The following is a 21,614-nucleotide window of genomic DNA, read 5'->3' as shown; positions in this document are numbered from 1 at the left end:
AAGATGTCCAGGCCAGATATTATGGGATCCATCCACGCCATAAGGCAGGCCAATGCTACGACGTGTGGTATCCACTTTGTGGTTGAGAAGAACGAGGCTATCAGGGAAAGGCTGGCCGAGGGAAAAATCTGGTTAAGAGGAGGGGCCCGCAATGTTCGGGTATTTGAAGAACATAGACTCCTAGAGGCTTGTGGTAAGTGCCTAGAGACTGGCCACTTTGAGGCCACATGTGGTCACCCACCCCGCTGTGAGTTCTGTTTTGGAGTACATTTCTCTGAGGAACATATGTGTAGCAAGCTTGGATGCCCAGGAGGTGTGGACCAGGCCTGTGGACACACTAGAAGACTATGTTGGCTCTGTGACTAGATGGACCATTTCACCAGATACGAACAATGCCCAGGGGTCAGGACATCGCCCCCACCACCGTCGTCCTCGAATCCAAAACAGGAGGCGGCCCTACAGACGGAATCCACCGAGAAACCAGGACAACAGGGAAGTCAGACGGGTAGGTCTCGGAGACAACGCCGTAGTCATGGGAGGTCCCCAATACTACCACTGATTGAGATCAGTAGTAACGAGGAAGATGAAGACACCCATCAGAAGTCAGACAAGGCCAAGGGTAAGGAACCAGAATGTTCCTCTCCATCCCCATCTCCAGCACGTGGGATTTTAAAGACCACAGCCACTACCAAGCCCTACCGAGAGGATACCTTTTGGACCACTCGTGACCAGGATAGTGGTGCCCCCTATGCCTTTGGCCCTTGCGGCCTAAGTGGATCTGTTGAAGCCTCCTTTTAATGCTTATTACGACAATGGCATTAAATGTGGGGAGGAGCAGTCGGAATCGGGTGCTGGTGTTTAATTTATTTTCTTTTGTTGATTTGTTTTTTATTATTGAACCACCGGTGGATCTGGAGTCCTGCAAAGCAGCCCAATACCATGCGGGAGAAATATTGGCAGACTGTGACCCCATAGTCAGGACTAGGGGAATGGGATTCAGTGCCCTCAAGACCCAGTGGATTGGATTTGAGAATAGGGTATGGGGGGAAATGGAGTTATATGGGGGGAAATGGAGTTGTTGGGAGAGACGGGATTGCCTTCAGTTGACTTACGGGTTATTGGGTATAGGTTTAATGTATTTCTCAACTTTTCTTCTCATGCAAAGTACTGATTAAAAAGGGGATTGGGTGTTAGGAGAAGGATTTCGGCATTGGGGAGGAGGTTAGTGAGTGTTGATGGATTGGGGGCATGAGAGACTTACCGCTTAGTGCAGGCAGCCTACCTTCCGACTGTCTACTACGGACTTCAGTTTGTAACCGACCACACGTCTTATATGAAGTAGATTCAGGTCCATGTTAACAACTGCCTCCGATCAATGTTTCAAATGCCTATGAGGTTGGCAAATAACATACTGCTAGCCGAGTTCGAGACGCTGCCTGTCGCTGTTCAGGGAAGATACCTGCAACGAAGGTGTTATAGTCGGTTCATCAATTACCAGTACTGTGACCAGCATCCATGGTATGGGGAAATACGACTACAATAGAAGGAGGAGGGCATGGTAGCGCATTAGCAGACTTTGGACAAGGAGCTCACCTGTCGTCCGTCAGTCCCAATTGGGAAAGTCATGGCGGTAATGGCTGTATGCTACTGGGTGCTTTACACAGACCTCTGTACATCCTCGGATGTGGTTATATACACGGCGGGATCCAAGTGCTCTGAGGGAGCTTGTGTAGCCAGGGCGCTATTTGAAAGAGGAACCATGACCCGTATTGACGGGTGCTCAGTTCCCCCATCTTGGAGTATTGTAGAATGTGAGTTGTTTGCTATTGTGTATGCCCTGTGGCATGCACAGGATATGGCCAAGAAATGACCAATTCATATGTTCTTGGACTGTGTGCCGGCCCTCATCATGGTTGACAACATGTTTTCGGATGGTGACTCGGCTGAGCTGTGGGAGGTAATGGTACACCTGTTGAATGTATTCTCCTGAGTCAGCTTTGGTTGGGTCCCCGGTCACATGGGCATTGATGGCAATGAGATGGTCGACGTGAAGGCTAATGCCTGTGTTGGACACCCCTTGCGCCCCCTGCTTTAGTAAGGAGTTAGCTTTAGGATTGGTCATACGGCCCTAGCTAGGTAACTGCGTAAGGAAGAATGGGGGACCTGGCATGTTAGGAAAGGGCATGAGTACTATGCCCAGGAACCAAAAGCACCCTAGCACCTCCGAGGCCTGACCCAATTGGATTCCTATATTTTATTAAGAATCCACAGTGGGATGGGCATGGTCGGCCATGACAGTTGTGAAAGGAAGGAAGGCAGACACCACTGGACTGAGTGCCCCCGCTATGCTTGAGGACGCCCTGCTAATAAAGACTTGTATAAGGATTCGGCAGTCCCGAGGTTGAAGCATTGATGGATGGATCATTGGTGGCTGGGTCTAGGAATCCGTCGCTATGATGGAATGGTAAACATGGAGCAGGTTGTGGCAGGTAATCCCTTTGACGGCACATTAATGGTGGAGAAAAAAGGGGTGATGGTGTTGATAGGAAATCCTATGACCTCTACCCGGTGCGAGAAGAGACATGACGGTAGTAGTTGTGTTTTGCCAGGTGAGGTGATACTGGCGAAGAAGTAATTCTTTTTACCTGACCAACGACAATGCCAGAGTCCCTGTTGTGGTACTGCCATTTCCGCTACAGGCACCAAGAAACATGCCACCTTCGCCGAGCACTTCAAGAGATGTCCCCAGTGCTTGCGGATATGTCATGATCGATTTTGGCATTCTCAGCATGTGCAGTAGGACGAGCTGAACCTGGTGACATGGATGTCGGTGGTTTTGAGGTGGGCTAAGGTAAACGGGATGCTGAAGGAACCCCGCTGCCCCTTTTGTGATCTGGTACTGGTGGAAGGATATTTAGACCTTGTGTTGCATTACCAGAGGACGGTGGGATGTTGGAACAGACTGTATGTTTCCATTATTGAGTATATAGACCAAATTGTAATGGGGACGAATAGGGGTGAGGGTATAAGACGGTGGTTAGGTAGTGAGGTGGGAAGACATGTTAATCCGGGGCAGCACTAGTCGCTGCGAGTGCCTGTGAGCCAGCTTAAGTAGTGATTTTTGGATTCATGTTTGGGAGAAGTGGCTGCGAGGTGGAATGGTCTGCAGTAGTGTATTTTTGATAGTTTGTTTTATGCGGCGTGGGGGAGACTGGTCATATGCCAGTATTGGCAGTACTAGTACAAATAAAATTAGATTGAATTCTAAGTACTTTTCCTACTTCTTGTACTCCGTATTGGAAGTGAGCATAACCAATACTTTGCCTTATTTCGCTGGTGATAAATACTTCATCTACTGTTACTTGTTTGTATTTTTCATATTGGGCGGTCAGTTAGAAGTTAGTTTTTCTCGCTTAGAAGATACTTCAGTGTGAGATATCCGTGGCCTGGTCCTGATAATCACTGAGTGTAGTTTAGATGAGGATGGCATCTTCGACAGCCTCCTCTTCCACAAATTCTCTTCCCCCTTCGAGGATATCCTCCCCCGTCCGGTATGACTCCTACCCCTCTTGCTTACCTGAGACAGCCGATATGGCCCGGTCTCTTGTACCTGCTACTGAGGCTGGCCATAGCCTTATTCCCACAACTACATGGTCATATGTTGCACCTAAAGGGAACTTTAAATTCCTACAGTTTCACCACTGTCACGGGTGTCAGAATGCGGTGAACTTGCAGTTTGATGATTTGGTTCTGCAAACAGTCGCTGACATGACTGTTTCCACGATGAAAGAAGTGAAGGTTTTGGTGAGAGGTTTTCTAGTTGGGAGGGGCTGTTCAGCCATGTGTGGCTTGAACAAGGACACTACCACAGGACTCTTCGTTCAGTTCAACTCCAATTACCGCTAGAAATACTCTCCAGCCCTAACACCCTCCCCCCCCAAACACTCTCCAGCCATCGTCCCTCAATCCTCTATACTACCAACCAAAAGTGACTCCACTGCGGCTATGGTTGAGGCAAGTTCATGGTCTACTACCCCTCCCCTCACTAGGGCCATCTAAAGTAAGATGCCCAGTTTCCTCTGCCAGGCCCCTGCACGCAAGGCTGGCTCGTCCACTCCTTCCGTTCTGACTGGGATGTCATCTGGAGAAAGGGCTGTTTACGAGACCCCAAAGTTCAGATTAGATGATCCTGAGGATGAGGACTACAAGCCTCCTACCACTGGGATACAGCGCCATGCATGGTCGGCGTTCCCCGCTAAGCGATCCGCTACTCAGGTTCCAGGACCACAGTTTTTGAGGACAATCAATGTAGATGAAGGCCGGAAATAGCAGATCATTCCCATCCTCCCTGGCCTGCCCCTTGACATACATCACGGGTGCCTGGCTGTTCCTCCACCTGTGAGTCTCCGGTCGATCATTAAGGCTACACTACCATCCACATCTCCACTGGTAACCGAAGATGTCCTGTATTGGCTCGGGACACTCCCATGGATTTGGAAGAAGGACGTAACTCCACAGCGACTGGACTGGACGACAGCATCTATGCCCATTCTCCAGCAATGGCATCATCACTACTGGACTTTAATTGAAAGTAGACCTCGCTAGAAGTACAGCTATTGAGCTCTCGGGAAGCCTTACATGACACCCAGACACCATTGGAAGTTCAACTTCTTGATACCCAACCTGAGGAAGCCGAAGCCACTGTGGCCCAGGCAGATTCAATTATGCCAGGAGTATGCGAGATACTTGATGCAGGTAGGACTCCCTCTCTGGGGCCCCGCTCAGGTAGTATAATTGGATCCATGTTGGAAGGACTGGAGGACATCCACGCTGGCAATACTTAGCCCCTCCTCTCCTCAGAATCCGGGTCGATTGAGGACGACACTGTATACAATGTCTGGACCTGGATGGACAATGGCACAGTATTTGGTAATGAAGGACCACAGGGTAGAGTGAATTACTAGAGCCGTGTACACCTGCTGGAACGAGTAGTGAAGGCACTGACAGATATTGTTGGCAAGCAAGGGGAAGAGATAGAGACCCTACAAAGTAAGCTGTCCCCCCACCGCCAATCCCCTTCCGTAGTATCCGACAGTACCGCATTGTTGGGAACAACACTACCCCTTGCCCCCGTTAAGAGAAAGGAGACTACTACGGCGGCTCCTACTACTAAGGCCTCCTTAACAGAGGTAGTGAGGTGGATGGCATATGTACCCAAGCCTCCCTCTGCTCAGAAAGAACAGGCACCCTCCGCCCGGCCCATATCAGCAGCCTCCTCCCACCAGTCTAGCAGTGGGAGCTCCTACAGTGAATGAGGGGGGACTCTACATAGAGCTCGTAGGGGAGAAGGCAAATCGGTATACTGGGCAAAAGAGGATGGAGAGGAAGAAGAAAAAAGAAAGGGTAGGAAACATGGTAGGTGCCTGAGCAGTGCTGCCAGAAGGAGAGGAAAGGCTGACAGCAGATCTAGTGGTAAGAAGGAAATGACGACTCCTGCCAAGACTCAGGGGAAGAACACTGACAGACAGGAACTGGCTCCCATTGCTGGTGCACCTGCTACTCTGCCAGCTCAATCAGGGCCTACGGCCACGGCCTGCATCAAGGTAACCACAGCCTCGATGCAACAAGAGTACCAACGCGTTCTACAGGGACCTCCCGACCGACTCAACTCAGTACCGGCACCACCACAGTTATCGCCAACCCAGGATACCCATGGAGGGCATATTACTTTGCGATTCACCAACCCTAAACAAGTAGCCCTACCAGAAGGTGTGGGCATCGAGGTAATTCAGAACCGAATCAATACGACCTTCACAAATTAGGGAAAGATGCGAGGTAATACCACATACATCCGTACTGGGTACATCCAGCCAGAGATTGGTTGTCTTTTTTTGACCCTGGCTGAACATGTTGTCTCTGAACTAGGCAACCGGCTCGAAAAGGCAAGGCTTGACCTACTTAGAGAGTTGTCCCTCCCAGAGTTCGAGTTTTAGAGGAACTTGGAAAAGGTGAAGATCTTTGTTTCTGGTGTCCCGCTTGCTGACACAGGATGGGGATCAATATGAAGGGTTGAGGGATGGACCAGAAGCGTAGCTTTTGATGGCCTCCGTACTAACTTGGAGAAATCCAATACTGGTATAGTAACGGTATCTAGACTAGATATTATGGGGTCCATCTACACTATCAGTTAGGCCAATGCTATGACGTGTGGTATCCGCTTTGTGGTCAAAAGGAACGAGGCCATCAGGGAAAAGCTGGCAGAGGGAAAAATCTGATTGAGAGGAGGGGCCTACAATGTCTGGGTATTTGAAGAACATAGACCCCTAAATGTTTGTGGTAAGTGCCTGGAAACTGGCTACTTTGAGGCCACATGTAGTTGCCCACCCCACTGTCAGCTCTGTTTTGGAGTACATTTCTCCCGGGAACATATATGCAGCAAGCTTGGATGCCCAGGAGGTGTAGGCCAGCCCTTTGGACCCACTAGGAGACAATATTGACTCTGCAGCTAGATGGACTATTTCACTGGATACGAACAGTGCCCAGGAGTCAGGTTGTCACCCCCAGCTCTATTATCCTCGAGTCCAAAACAAAGAGTAGCTCCACTAACGGAACCTGCCAAGAAATCAGGACAACAGGGAAGTCAAACGAGGAGGACCCAGCAACGATGCAGCAGTCATGGAAGATCTTTAACACCACAACTGGTTGAGATCAGCAGCGATGAGGAAGATGAAGACCCCAATTCAGAAGTCAGATTAGGCAAAGAGTAAGGAACCGGAACACCACTCCCCCTCCCCCTCACCAGCGTGTGGGATTTTGAAAACTACTACTACCTCTAAACCCTACTGGGAAGATACTTTTTAGACCACCCGGGACCAGGATAGTGGTGTCCCTTATGCCTCTGGCCCTTGCAGTCCAAGTGGATCAGTTGAGGTCCCCTTTTAATGCTTATTATGACAATGGCATTAAACGTGGGGAGGAGTAGTCGGAATCGGGCCCTGGCATTTGATTTGTTTTTTTTTGTTGATTTGTTTTTTAATATTGAACTACCGGTTGACCAGGAGGAACTGCATGTACCTATAGATGTTAATGGGTGGAATTTGTTTTCCTTTGTTAAGAAGTCTGGTGTTGAGGTATTTGTTAGATCCCACATTTGTGGGATATTTGAAAGAGTGGGGCACAGGGAGAGCAGTGCTTGTGTGGGCTTTTGGGAAAGGAAGGTGAAGAAAGTGCTCACCGGAGTTTACTTCCGACTAGGCTACACTAAGGACCAATTTGTAGGCTGGTTGGACGAACACGGAGAACCACACATCGTGTTTGGTGACTTTAATGCCAGCCACCTAGATTGGGACCCCAATGTAGACCACAACAATATGGGTGGATGGTGGTTGAAACAGTGGTTCATGGCCCCAACTCGCGATATGAACATGATTCTCCCAATAGTACCAACCTTTCTGGATGTCTCCAGAATCGACCTTTGCCTACACCAGACACCATACATTAGACATTGGTACCTGGACGCCGCCGGCTGTGAGCATAGTGCTCAAGCCCTTAAGTTGGCAATTGACCTCCCTGATAACATCATACGTCGAAGGCCAGCCTGGAAGAAGGTAGTATGGGAGAAGGTGGGAAAACAGTTGGATGTCCTGCAAGAGATGGATGATGGGAAGTTATAGGAAGGAGTGAGATGAGTGGTGGATGCACTCCCACGGGCCTCCGTTAGCAGAGGTCAGCATGAGTAGTGGACACCTGAGTTGGACAAGATGGAGTTAGATGTGGCCCGGCTACATCGATACTCCAAACGTAGCGAGGAGCAGACAGAGGACTACAAGTTGGCCTGCTGTGTCTACCGGGTGTGCCTGCTAAGGGCTAGATTCAAACATATCAGGGAAAAGATAGCTGAGAGCCAAGACCAAGACATTTTTAGGTTGGCACGGAAGTTGAAAGCTAAGTGAACCCTTCTCTCCATGGTACAAACAGATGGGTCATATGCTACTACACATTCAGACATTAGTGACCTGATTGCACAGTAGGTGTCTCCTGTCGACTCCACCCCCTGGGAGGATCCCGAGATCGATAGGGACAGTGTTCAAGAGATGGAAATTGCCCTTACTAAGTCCTCTACGAATACAGGCCCAGGTGAGGATGATATTGGTTATCCCTTCCTACCGTTTTGGAAATAAAGAGATACAATAACGTTGAGGCGCCTGGTGGACTATGGGCTGCAGTATGATATTCCTGACTGGTACAAGACTGAGGTAGTACTTATACCCAAACTGGACAAACCCAGGTACAATGTCATGAAATCGTAATAGATAATACACCTTCTGCCAACACCGGCGAAAGTCGCAGAATACATTGTCCTGTTGAGGCTGGCTCCCTGCCTTGATCTGAGGGAAACGAAGTTTGGGTCTCGACATAAGCAGGGCATTCATGATACCATGGCAGTAGTATTTGAATTCCTACGGCATAACGAGGGGTACAAAAGATTGATCTTGTCAATGGACGTCGAAGGGGGGTTTGATAACATTGATATCAATCTCCTATCAGACTTTGTGGTGACTAGGGGGTGCCCTGTATACCTTTGCCAATGGATCCGGCCGTGGGCTTCCTGTCGGTCGATACGGTTTCGCTTTAATGGATGTGTCTCTCAACCCTACCATATCAGTAAAGGAGTACCTCAGAGCTTACTCCTTTCTCTGTTCCTTTTCAGTGGGTATGTAGCAGATATATTCAGGCCATGCAGGCAATACTTTCATGGTATACATCAGTTGATAGCCTCGTACGTCGATGATGGGGTTATTATGGTAGCGGCGGAATCAAGTAAGGCCACCCGCTACCATGTGGGAGAGATATTTGCACACTGTGACCGCATAGCCAGAGCCAGGGGAATAGGATTCAGTGCCCTCAAGACTCGGTAGATTGGGTTTGGAGATAAGGCATGGGAAGGAATGGAATTACTAGGAGAAATGCTGTTGCCTTCAGAGGACTTACAGGTTCTTGGGTATAGGTTTAATGTATTTCTTAACTTTTCCTCTCATGTAAAGTATTGGTTGGAAAGTGGGTTGGGTGTTAGGAGAAGGATTTCGGCATTGGGGAGGAGGTTTGGGAGTGTTGGTGGGTTAGGGGTATGGGAGACTTACCTCTTAGTACAGGCAGCTTACCTTCCAACCGTCTACTATGGGCTTGAGTTTATAACTGACCACGCATCGTATGTGAAGCAGATTCAGGTCCACATTAACGACTGCCTCCAATTAGTGTTTTGAAAGCCTATGAGGTTGGCAAACAACATACTGCTAGCCGAGTTCAGAACGCCACCTGTTGCTATTCAGAGAAGGTACTTACAATGGAGGTAGTATAGTTGGTTCATCAATTACCAGTACTGTGACCAGCATCCATGGTTCGGGGAAATACGGCTATAGTGGATGGAGGAAGGCATGGTGCTACATCAGCAGACTTCAGATAAGGGTCTCACCTGTCGCCCGACAGTCTCAATTGGGAATGGCAAGACGATGATGGCTACATTCCACCGTGTGCTTTACATGGACCTCTGTACATCCTCGGATGTGGTAATGTACACAGACTAATCCAAGTGCTCTAATGGAGCTGGTGTAGCCAGGGCAGTCTTTGAAAGAGGGGCTTTGACCCGTGTTGACGGGTGCTCGATTCCTCCATCTTGGAGCATCATAGAATGCAAGTTGTTCGCTGTAGTTTGTACCCTACAGCATGCACACGATAGAGCAAAGAGATGCCCAGTTCATATATTCTTAGACTCTGTGCCAGCCCTCATCATGGTTGATAGCATGTTTTTGGATAGTGACTTGGTTGAGTTGTGGGAGGTAATGGTCCCTTTCTTGAATGAATTCTTTCACATCAGATTCGATTGGATACCCAGTCACGTGGGTATTCATAGCAACGACATGGTCAACCTGAAGACTAAGGCATGTGTTGGACGCCCCTTGTGCCCTCTGCTTTGGGAAGGGGTTAGCTTTGGGATTAGTCATGCGGCCATGGCTAGGAAACTGCCTAAGGAAGAGTGGGGAACCTGGCAGGCTAAGGAAGGGCACGAATATTATACCCAGGAACCAAAAGCACCCTGACACCTCCAAGGCCTGACCCGAATAGACTCCTATGTTCTGTTAAGGATCTACAGTGGGATGGGCATGGATGGCCATGACAGTTGTGAACGGAATGAAGGCAAACACCACTGGACTGAGTGCTCCCACTATGCTAGAGGATGCCCTGCTGATGAAGACCTGTATAAGGATTCAGCAGTCCCGAGATGGAAGTGTTGGTAGATAGATCATTGGTGGCCAGGCCTGGGAATCTCTTGCCATGTGGGAATTGTAAATAGGGAGCTGGTTGTAGCAGGTAACCCCTTTGACAGTACTTTAATAGTGGAAAGAAATGGGGGATGATGTTGATAGGAGATCCTACAACCTGCACCGAGTGCGAGAAGAGACACGACGGTAGTGGCTGCATCTTGTCAGGTGAGGTAACACTGCCAAAGAAGTGGTTCTTTTAACCTGACCAACGGCAGTGTGAGTATCCCTGTTGTGGTACCACCATTTCCGCTACAGCCACCAAGAGACGCACTACCTTCGCAGAGCACCTCGAGAAACGCCCCCGGTGCTTACGGATATGTCACGATCGATTTTGGCATTCTCAGCATTTGCAGTGGGACGTGCTGGACCTGGTAATGTAAACATCGGTGGTCTTGAGATGGGCTAAGATGAACGGATTGCTGAAGAAACCCTGCTGCCCCTTTTGTAGTTTGGTGTTGGCGGAAGAATATTTGGACCTTGCGTTGCATTACAAGAGGATGGAGGAAGGTAGGGACAGACTGTATATTTCCTTTGTTGAGTATGTAGACCAAATTGTATTGGGAGCGGAAAGGATAGGGGTAAGGGTAGGAGAGGGTGGTTGGGAAGTGAGGTGGGATGACATGTTTATCCGGAACAGCACTAGTCACTGCAAGCGCCTGTGAGCCCACTTAGGTAGTGATTTTTGGATTTATATTTGAGGGGAGTGGCTGCGAGATGGAATGGTCCGTGGTAGTGTATTCTAGATAGTTTATTTTATAGGGCATGGGGGAGACTGGTCGTATGCCAGTGTTGGTGGTACTAGTATAAATAAAATTAGATTGAATTCTAAGTACTGTTCCTACTTATTACTTTAACGAATATAAAACACCTTTATAATCTTTATCTTTATTGCAACTTTATTGTTACGCCAAGGAAAGCTCTTCACGAAAAAGAGTTAGAGAAAGCTTAGATAGGCATTCCTGATAGTAGACAAAGGTCTTGTACTATCGGTAACGTAGGCAGAAGCCTAGTGCTAGCGTAAGACTAAGAAAAGAAACAGAAGAAGAAGAGAAGTATCATTCCCCATCGCCAAGAACTAACTATCTAAGAAGGGATCATTACATTACAAAGCCTCATCTAGTACGATGCTAACCGATACAAGACGGCATCCTTCAACCCAGATAGGGAAGAAGATATAGACATCGACGATCAAAACCTTAACTTAGGAGAATTTAGTGATACCCTAGATCATGTTTAAGCAGAGCCCTCAAGGGCAGCAAGCCCAGTAACCCCAGAGAAGAAATCACCAGTCGATAGCTCTCCTGCAGGAACCCCACGACCTGAGAGAATGTCAGAATCAGCAGTACCTATGCCACCAGTCCTGGCCGCTCCGGCACCTGGCACTAGCATACTTGGAATGACTGAAAATCAGTTTCAGGCATTTCTGGCAGCAACACGAAACAGAGGACAAGGAAATATCCAATGACTGAAAGCAAAAGAACCCGACACATATGAAGGAGCTAAGGATAAACTATGAATATTCCTGGCACAATGCAAAGGGTATTTTGCCATCAAGGGATATAGAGACCACCACAATGAGATCAAGATTCCCTATGTGGAATCTCTACTCAGAGGACTCGGAGGACAATGGATCATGCCCTTCCAAGATAGAAGGAAGCAGAGGAAATGTGTTATGTACTAGGAATTCAAGGCAACACTCTTTGAACAATTCGGAAATCCCAATGCTAAGGAGACAGCAAGACAAAAGCTGGAGAAACTCCAACAGGAAAACAGACCTTTTCAGCATATTAGAACGAATGCCAACTATTGAAATATGAGGCAGAGTTTGATGATGCTATCCTCTATATCATCCTTCTAAGGAACTGTAGTGAGTGACTCCGAGAAGCATGAGAAATCTCCGACATGCGCAACATAACAGCAGAATGATTTGCAAGATGGGCAATTGATAAGAAAAGCAAACTAAATATGCTTTGAAACAACTTAGAAATCACTATAGCACACAGGGTAGCCCAATCATCCAGAAACGTAGATGGAACCTTCCGACCACAAATCACACGAAGCGAGAGCAGAACGTTACCACAAGGTGAACCAATGGAATTGGACAAAACAAGATCAGGACTAGCCTTGAACCTATCCAAGGAAGAATATACCAGGAGGATGAATAGAAAACTCTGCCTGAGATGTGGAAAGGCAGGACATCAGATAAGGGAATGTCAAAGCCGACCAGACAATGGATACTAAGGAACTAAGGCAGCTGGAAACAACAGTTTCCAATTCCAGAAGAAGACCAACATTCGCGAGATGATGACCTAGGTCATATCAGCGTAAAAAGACAAGGGTTCCCAGTAAATGGTGATCTGGGAGACCCAAGATGTAGACCTGGAAAGCCCATCAAGTCAGCAAACTACTATATGGCACTATACACACAAAGGAGAGAAGATGCTGGAGATCATATGATGATCAAGACAAAGATACACAACCAAAAGCACGAAGAAACAATGATATATGCAATGCTTGACTCAGGAGCGACCGAAGATTTCATCAATGAAGAAATTTACAACAAATACAGACTCCACTCCAAAAATGCGAAGAAAGTGAGACAAGTCTAACTAGCAGATAGAAAGCCAAGCGCAATGGGTCCTATAACCCATACAGCTACAGTACCTATAGACATTGACAGCCATAGGGAAACGGCAACTTTTCAGGTAGCAGATATCAAGAACCATGAGATAGTCCTAGGGATGCCATGGTTACGAAAACATAACCCAACAATCGATTGGAACAAGAACATGATGTCCTTCACTATCGAAATGTGTACAATAGGATGTCTCAACAGTTTACCGGTAGTCTACTCAACACCAATACGAGAAATGGAAGAAAAAACTTTGCATGCAAAGTTTGCCGAGATGCGATAAGATAAGAGAGTCTGGATATAAAAGCTGGACCAAGGGGCAAAGATGCCTACCAAGGGTTCCAAAGGAACAGCAGGACACAACCTGTATGCCAACAAAGAAACCAAGATACCTGCTAACGGGCAGGTAATGATAGCAACAGGAAGAGCCATCTGACTACCAGAAGGCACCTATGGGCAGATAGCATCCCGCAGTGGTCTAGCAGTTAAATATTGACTCATGACTATGGCAGGGGTCATCGACGCCCACTATACAAGTAAAATCATGGTAGTTTTGGCCAATCTGGCTCAAGAGGACTAAGAAGTCTGGAAAGGTAATCGCATCGCACAGTTGATCATCGAAAAAGTCAAGAAAGAGGATCTATACGAAGTAGATCAACTGGAAGAAACTACAAGGGGAGACAAGGAATTTGGAAGCACAGACCAAAACCAGCCTGATACAATAAAAAGAATCGAGATCAAGGAGATCACAGCACAAGCCTTTGGATGGTACTATCAAAGAAGAGATACAACAGGAATTCTCAAAAGGACGTACAAAGACGAAAAACCGGTCCTAGCGAAAATCAATATCAGCATAGAACTAGCTATCCAAGACAAGAAATACCAAAGCAAAAAAGGATAGAAAGAATTAATTCCAAAAGAATATCATCAATTCACAAACCTATTCCAAGAAGAAGAAGCTACGGGGCTACCACCACAAAGATCAGAAATCGACAACGAAATTCAGCAAGACAAAGATGAGAAAACGGGAAAAGCGAAAGAGATTCACTATAAGATGTTATACCTACTAGGAGAAGCAGAGCTCGAAGAACTTAGAAAGTACATCGAGCGAAACCTAAAGTGAGAATGGATCAGAGACTTCTTTGTATCAGGAGGATCCCCAATACTATTCGTCAAAAGAAAAGATAGAAAAATGAGACTCTGTATAGACTACAGAGCCCTCAATTCGGTTAGCAAAAATGATCAATATCCACTACCCTTAATCAGAGAGGTACTGGATAGACTGCGGTCGGCAAAATAGTTCACAAAACTCGACATCAAGGACGCATACCTCAATATACGTATCAAAGCAGGAGATGAATAGAAGACTACATTCGCCTCAAGATACGGGATATTCGAATACCTGGTTATGCCTTTCGGGCTAACCAATGCACTGGCTTCATTCCAACGATGGATCAACAAGGTACTCAATAAGTACCTCGACATATGTTGAATTATATGCTTATATGATGTACTCATCTACTTGGAAAATATACAACAATATCAGAAGGATGACAGCAATATTATGGCCGCAATACAAGGATCAGAAATGAAGATTAAACCAATAAAATGCAAATTCTATAAAGAAGAAACTCAATACCTCGGATTTATCATCAATGGGAGTGGGGTCAAGGTCAACCCAGTCAAAACAGCAGTAATATGGAATTAGGCCAAACCAAACAACAAAACAGATATTCAATGCTTTAAGGGATTCTGCAACTTTTATTAAAGGTTCATAGAAGGGTTTAGCAGGCTTGCAAAACCACTCTATAATATAACCAAGAAAGACAAGAAATGGGAATGGAGAAAAACAGAACAAAAAGCATATGATGCCATTCAGACACATCTGACATCAGCACCAATACAGATACACTTCGACCCAAACTGAAGGACAATGATTGAAACGGATGCCTCGAAATATGTGTGTTCAGGCATATCATCGCAACAATGTGAAGACAGAAAATAGAGGCCAGTATCTTATCAATCCAAGACAATAACCCCCACAGAGTGCAACTACCACGTTGCAAACAAAGAACTATTAGCAATAGTTCCAGCATTAAAGGAATGGAGAAGATACATTCTGAACAACGACCATCCAGTCTGAGTTCTAACTGACCACAAGAATCTGGTCCCGTTCATGACTACGAAAGAACTGAACGACCGCCAGATAAGGTGGATGGAACGCCTCAGCAAATACAACTTCAAAATCGAATACCGACTGGGCAAAGAGAGCGGAAAGCTAGATGCTCTCACAAGAATTGCAAGTGACAAACCACAAACAAAAGAAGACAAAAGGATCAAACAACAAACAAGAACACTATTACCAAAAAACTACTTCGAGGCAATAGAGGTTATCCAATTTACATCGACAGAAGAAAAGGAAATCAAGAAGGAAAACGAAGGAGACAAAACAATTGAGGCAATAAGAGGAGCATTGAAGGAAGGAAAAAAGGAGATGAAAGGAATCACTCTAGGTTTATGCTAAGGGGAGGATGGAAACATGTAGTACGATAGAAAACAATGGATTCCGGAAGAAGAAATGATAAGAACAGACATCATACAATAACACCACGATATCCGAACAGCAGGATACGGAGGAACGGCAAAAACCACAGAATTCATCACGAGCTTATTCTATTGGCCAGGACTGCGCAAAGATGTCAAAAAATATGTCAAGAATTGCGACATATGCCAAAGGATGAAAACGGCTAAACACGCACCTTATGGATTACTGAAATAGAACGAAGTTTCCGAACGACCATGGGAAATAATTACTATGGATTTCATCATAGACCTACCATTATCAGAGAAATGCGATAGTATCCTGATCATGGTAGATCGTCTGACCAAAATGAGTCATTTCATTCTGGTCAGAAAAGATATAGACATGAGGGATTTTATAAAGACATTCTTCCAAGAAGTCTTCTAACTTCACAGCCTTCCAAAGAATATCATTACCGACCGAGGAACATTGTTCACATCAGGACTGTGGAAAAAAGTAACCGAATAAATGGGGATACAAAACAGGCTGAGCACAGCATTGCACACACAAATGAATGGACAAACTGAATGAGTGAACGCAATACTCGAACAATATTTACAGGCCTACATCAATTACCAACAAGATGATTGGTACAAACTGCTATCAATGGCCGAATTCGTATACAACAATGTTAAACAAGAAACAATTAGCATGCCACCCTTCTTCGCGAATTACGGACAACATCCACAAAGTCAGGCCACATATCATACAATAGTATAATACTAGATAAAACGGACATGGGAAAACTACACGAGATATTACAATACAAAATGAGTCAAGCACAACAACGGCAAAAAGAACAATACAATACACACTGAAGACTGGATCCAAACATACAACTGGGTGATAATGTATGGCTAATACCACACAATATCCATATGACGTGACCATCAAAGAAATTAGACTACAAGAAATTCAGGCCATTGAAAATACTAGAAAGAGTGGGCAACCGAGCTTATAAACTCAACCTTCCCCCCTCAATGCGAATATACAACACATTCCATATCTAACTCCTCGAATTACACAATCACAATTAGTTGCTATCACAAAAGGTTATTCCTCCTCCTCCGATTGAACTCAACGGAGAACCAGAATAGGAACTCAACCAGATAGTCGATTCTCGCTTCACCTACAGAAATCTACAATACCGAGCCAAGTGGACCAGTTATTTACTAGAACACAATAAAACTTGTTACTTCGCACACAACTTCGAACATGTACAAGATACTATCTCTACCTTCCACCAGCAATACCCAGGCAAGCCTTGTCCAGGTAACAATCACATCCAACTAAGACAAAGGCGAGGGAAAGGCTCCCACACCATTGCAACCACACAAGGGCTGGAGTGATAGCCTCCACCAAAGCACACTAACCAGCCGCAAATACTGATTCATGGGGCTGACTGATGATGAACTCCGGAAAAGGAAAAAACAAGCACAGCATAATGCCATGTCATGGATAGTATGCTACGATGATGGATGTCCCATACACTATGGGGACAAGGAAGGCTCAGGGTGGTTCCCGAGAGAAGACAAAAAGTATGATCCGTGCCCGGACCATGCCCTAAAGCACTGGAAATAGTGCTTCAACAACATGTTCAAGATGCACAGGATAAAGAAAGTCACTGCGGGATACTACCCACAGAAGAATGAAACAAAGAAAGAGTTGGAAGAAAAGGATACCACAATATGGTAGAGGGCTAGGTCTTTGAGGATGAGTCCCAGGGAGGGGGGAGCCTAAAATTCATCTACAGAGATGGAACCGGATAATAGAAGTCAGCACAGGCAAATCCAAGGACTCTGAGAACAACTGGGCCTAACTGTTAGGAATACCGAGATCCGATACCTAGGAACCACCCTAGGTAGGGTAACCTCTCCTGAAATCAAAATCTCAGGTCTCCAACACCCCCCTCCGGGCCCCTTACGGGGCCCGCGCGTCATCTTACATATCAATCTAAGTTGCGTCCTGTGAGTATTATACCACAGAATCGAAGGTGTTAAAATAACACTGTATACGTCACCGCCGTCCGTCCGACCGGAACCTGTTCGCGGGATATATAAGAGGGTACCTTCGGCTAGGTCTAGGAAGTATAACGGAGTGAATCTGTCAACTACCCAGAAAGTTACTAGGCTTCAAGAACGAGATATCTTTGGCATAGGCCACAAGTAACGGGACGTTTTCGCACAAAGAGATGATGATGAATAGTAAAGGATCTTAATGAAAGACCAATACATTCACATCCACCCTACGATAACCAGAAGAGTCTGGAACTCCTGAGAATACTACCATCGAACCCAATGAAGTTCGAGAAGTGTTACAACTAGGTTCCGGTACATACTGCAACCGAGGGGGTGACTCCCAAACCAGTGACAGTAACCAGAATCCTATTACCCACGGTAACCAAGGGTTACCGACCGAGGGATTATCTACCAACCCTATAGAAAGACTTCCTGCAGGAAAGTAGGAAGTCCTCCGGAAAAGATCTATTGGTTAGGTATGAAGTTATGAAGAGTTGAAGTTAGATGACCTAGAAAGTTGGTAATAACAACTATCTTCGCAGATGCAACCCGCAGACGAAACTGATCATTTCATCGACAAGGGAGACGATTGGAGCCAACACAGTTCGACTTGAGAATTGGGCCATTTGTCTAAAAAGACTCTCACCATCGGATAATTACTATTGGAAATAGCATGACTTCCAAATAGTCATATTATAATTATCAAAGAGGGTGTGATGATTTTCAGGGTCTCCCGGTGTTCGCAGCTTGGAAGAAAACCCGACGTTGCAAGTTATATTGGAAAAAGGTAAATGGTTGTATGTTAGTTAGATGTAGCCCGCGAACACTCAGATGCGGAATATAAATATCGAAGTGCCTCCCAAGCTTTAGACATCATCAAGCAACGGACAAGAGACCTTAACAATATAATATTGTTCTTACCATTTTACTTTACTTTACCCTACTTTACTTCGCTCTTAGTAGTCATAAACGAAACGAGTGAAGTCCGAGCCTTCCTAGACAATCTCCGTCTATAAAAACGAATCTCGATCGGCCTAGACAACTCTGAAGTCTATCGAGTTGTCTCCGCCTAACACTAACTGAGGCCCAATTTTGGTAAATGATAAAACGATCACGGAGCTGAGGCAGCTGAACAATGCCCAGCGGAGCACGATCAAGATGGTAAACCTCACCTTGGAAATAGTGAGGATAAGATGGCGGAAATCAGATGACAAGCTCAATAGGTTCTGGAGATCCTCGCGTTCAGTAGGACGGGAACTATTGAAACTTGGGAATAAAGCCTGATGGGACTCAGGCTTAGGGGGAGAGGAACTAATGTCACAAATGTGGCTTGGCACGGAAAAGGTTTTCAAATGACTCATGATTATGAGTCATAGGTATGTTATTGTTTCACACATATGACTTATTTGGGTCATCTGACTTATTATGTTATGATTTATTATGTTTCGCACATGACTCGATTATGAGTCCTGGGATGTATGTCTGGTGAGTATGCCTTGTGAGTGTAGCTTGCGGGTATGCCTTGCGCATATGATTTATGTTTTGCACATGACCTCGTTATGAGGTCATGGGTCTCATGCATATGACTTAGTCGAGTCATATGACTTGTTTATTGCATTATGATTGGTTTATAAGTTTTCACACATGACCTTGCTATGAGGCCATGGGTTTTGAGCGTGTGACCACTTTGGTCACATGACTAGTTTGTTATGATTTGGTTTTGCACATGTGACTACTTTGGGTCACATGATTATAGGCAGGAAGAATACTATATAAGGAGGCCGATGCGGCCAAGGAGGATAGGTTCTTCATGCTTTATTCTAAGTACTTTTCCTACTTATTACTTTAACAAATATAAAACACCTTTATAATCTTTATCTTTATTGCAACGTTATTGTTATGCCAAGGAAAGCTCTTCATGAAGAAGAGTTAGAGAAAGCTTCTGATAGGTATTCCCGATAGAAAACAAAGGTCTTGTACTATCGGTAACATAGGCAGAGGCCTAGTGCTATCGTAAGACTAAGGAAAGAAACAGAAGAAGAAGAGAAGTATCATTTCCCATCACCAAGAACTAACTATCTGAGGAGGGATCGTTACACTCCTATCATTAAAAAGATCAGTTTCATCACCGAGTTATATCTGTAGAGGTAGTCAGCAATTCAACCTTCCTAGGTCACAAACTTTAAACCTGTATAACTCTAGATCCAACCGACAGATGTCTCCTAGATGACTTACTGTTAATCCATAGGTAGCCATTCTACCAGATTGGCAGATAATCCCTCCATTGGCAAATCTGTAAAGTCCTGTTTGCAACATTCTTTGGTTGCCCACTTCAAAGCTCAATATCTTCTAGTCTAACTGACAGGTTTCTGTCCAGTGACTTTCCTCATGTAGTGGAGAAGTACTTCTAAGGGATAGAATCTTAATCCTACAGTCAGAGGTCCTCAATTGTCATGCAGAGAGCCTTGTACTTACAAGTAGTACTGGTAGGAAATAGCTCAATACCAGAAATAACTTTGACGACAACAGGAGTTAAACACGTGACTTTCTGAAAGATGTTATATGATATTTCTATTGAGTTATACAACTAAGATTGATATGTTTGATAATGTGAGGGCCTGTAAGAGGATCAGATGAAAGTGTTGGAGACCAGAGATTCCAATTCTGAGGGGAGTTATCCTGCTTAGGGTAGTTCCTAGGTATCGGATCTCATTACTCATAATATATGAATAGACCTATGGTCCTGAGATGGATTACTTAGAAAAAGATAAAGGAAATCTATTCTATTACGTACTATGGTACTACTTATGAGAATACAACTAAAATCAGATAGAAAGAAGTGTTGTCTCTCATGCTGACTTCAGCATTTAGTTATGATTAACCACATTCATTACACCTGCTACAGTAGTACTTGTTGTTGGAATTGGTATCAAGAGATAAAAACTTTGCAGTATAGGTCTTTCCTGTATAAAGTGATATTCAGAATAGTTACACTATCAAGTATATGCTGATATTATTTCTTGTAGGAGTGAAAAGATATTAGGCAGAGACAACCTGATAGACTTCAGAGTAGTTTAGGTCAACCAAAATTCGTTTCTGTAGAAGGAGATTGTCTAGGAAGGCTCGAATTATACTCGTTTCATCTATGACTACTAGGAGCAAAGTAAAGTGAGTAAAGTAGAGTGGAATCGTGAAGACAATATTATATTGTTATAGTCTCTTCTCCATTGCTTGATGATGTTTAGAAGCTTACGAGACACTTCGACATTTATATTCCATGTCTGAATGTTCATGGACTACATTTATCTATTATACAACTATGTACCTCTCTGATTATAACTCATAATGTCAGGTATTCTTCAAGGTGTGAACACTCAGAGACCCTGAAAATCACCACATCCTCTTTGGTAATTACAATATAGCTAACTGGAAATCACGCTATTCTCAACAGTAATTATCTGAGTGTCAGAGTCATTAGACTTTTGGCCTAGTTCTCAAGTCACACTGAGTTGGCCGTAATTGTCTCTGTCATTGATAAACTGATCAGTTTCATCTGCGGGTTGTGTCTGCGAAGGTAGTCGTAATTACAACCTTACTGGCTCGTCTGACTTCAAACCTCTATAACTCCATGTTCAACCTACAGATACTTTCTGAAAAACTTCCTAGTAATTTGCAGGAATCTATTCTACTGAATTGACAAATAATCCCTTCATTAGCAACCCTGAGTTTCACTGAATACTAGGATTTCAATTACCTTTCTAGTATTGGGAATTATTCTCCCCAACCACAGCGCATTCCTGAACCCAGTTGTAATACTTTGTAAAGTTTATTGGCTTCTGTGATAGTGTTCCTCAGAGTTCTAGACTCTTCTGATTATTACATGATGAGTGCCAATGTATTGGATGCTCATTGAGATCCTTTACTATTCGCTACCATCTCTTCATGCAAAAATGTCATATTACATACGGCCCGTGCCAAGAATGTCACATCATTGAACCTAGTAACTCTCTAAGTAGTTGACGGATTTACTCCATTCTACTTCTCAGACCTAGCCGAAGGTC

General features: G+C 45.0%; 1 protein-coding gene across 1 annotated transcript; it reads left to right on the top strand.

Moving 5' to 3' along the window:
- Positions 1-14,146: 14,146 nt before the first annotated feature.
- GSTUM_00002893001 (uncharacterized protein) lies at positions 14,147-14,378 on the top strand (the record flags this gene model as incomplete). Its single annotated transcript, XM_002836598.1, has 3 exons — positions 14,147-14,182; positions 14,223-14,253; positions 14,338-14,378. The coding sequence occupies 3 exons, from the start codon at positions 14,147-14,149 to the stop codon at positions 14,376-14,378; spliced, it is 108 nt and encodes a 35-aa protein (XP_002836644.1).
- Positions 14,379-21,614: the final 7,236 nt, after the last annotated feature.

This window comes from Tuber melanosporum, assembly GCF_000151645.1.
Source record: "Tuber melanosporum whole genome shotgun sequence assembly, scaffold_153, strain Mel28".
Classification (NCBI taxonomy): Eukaryota; Fungi; Ascomycota; class Pezizomycetes; order Pezizales; family Tuberaceae; genus Tuber; species Tuber melanosporum.
This window is presented reverse-complemented; position numbering and strand designations above follow the sequence as displayed.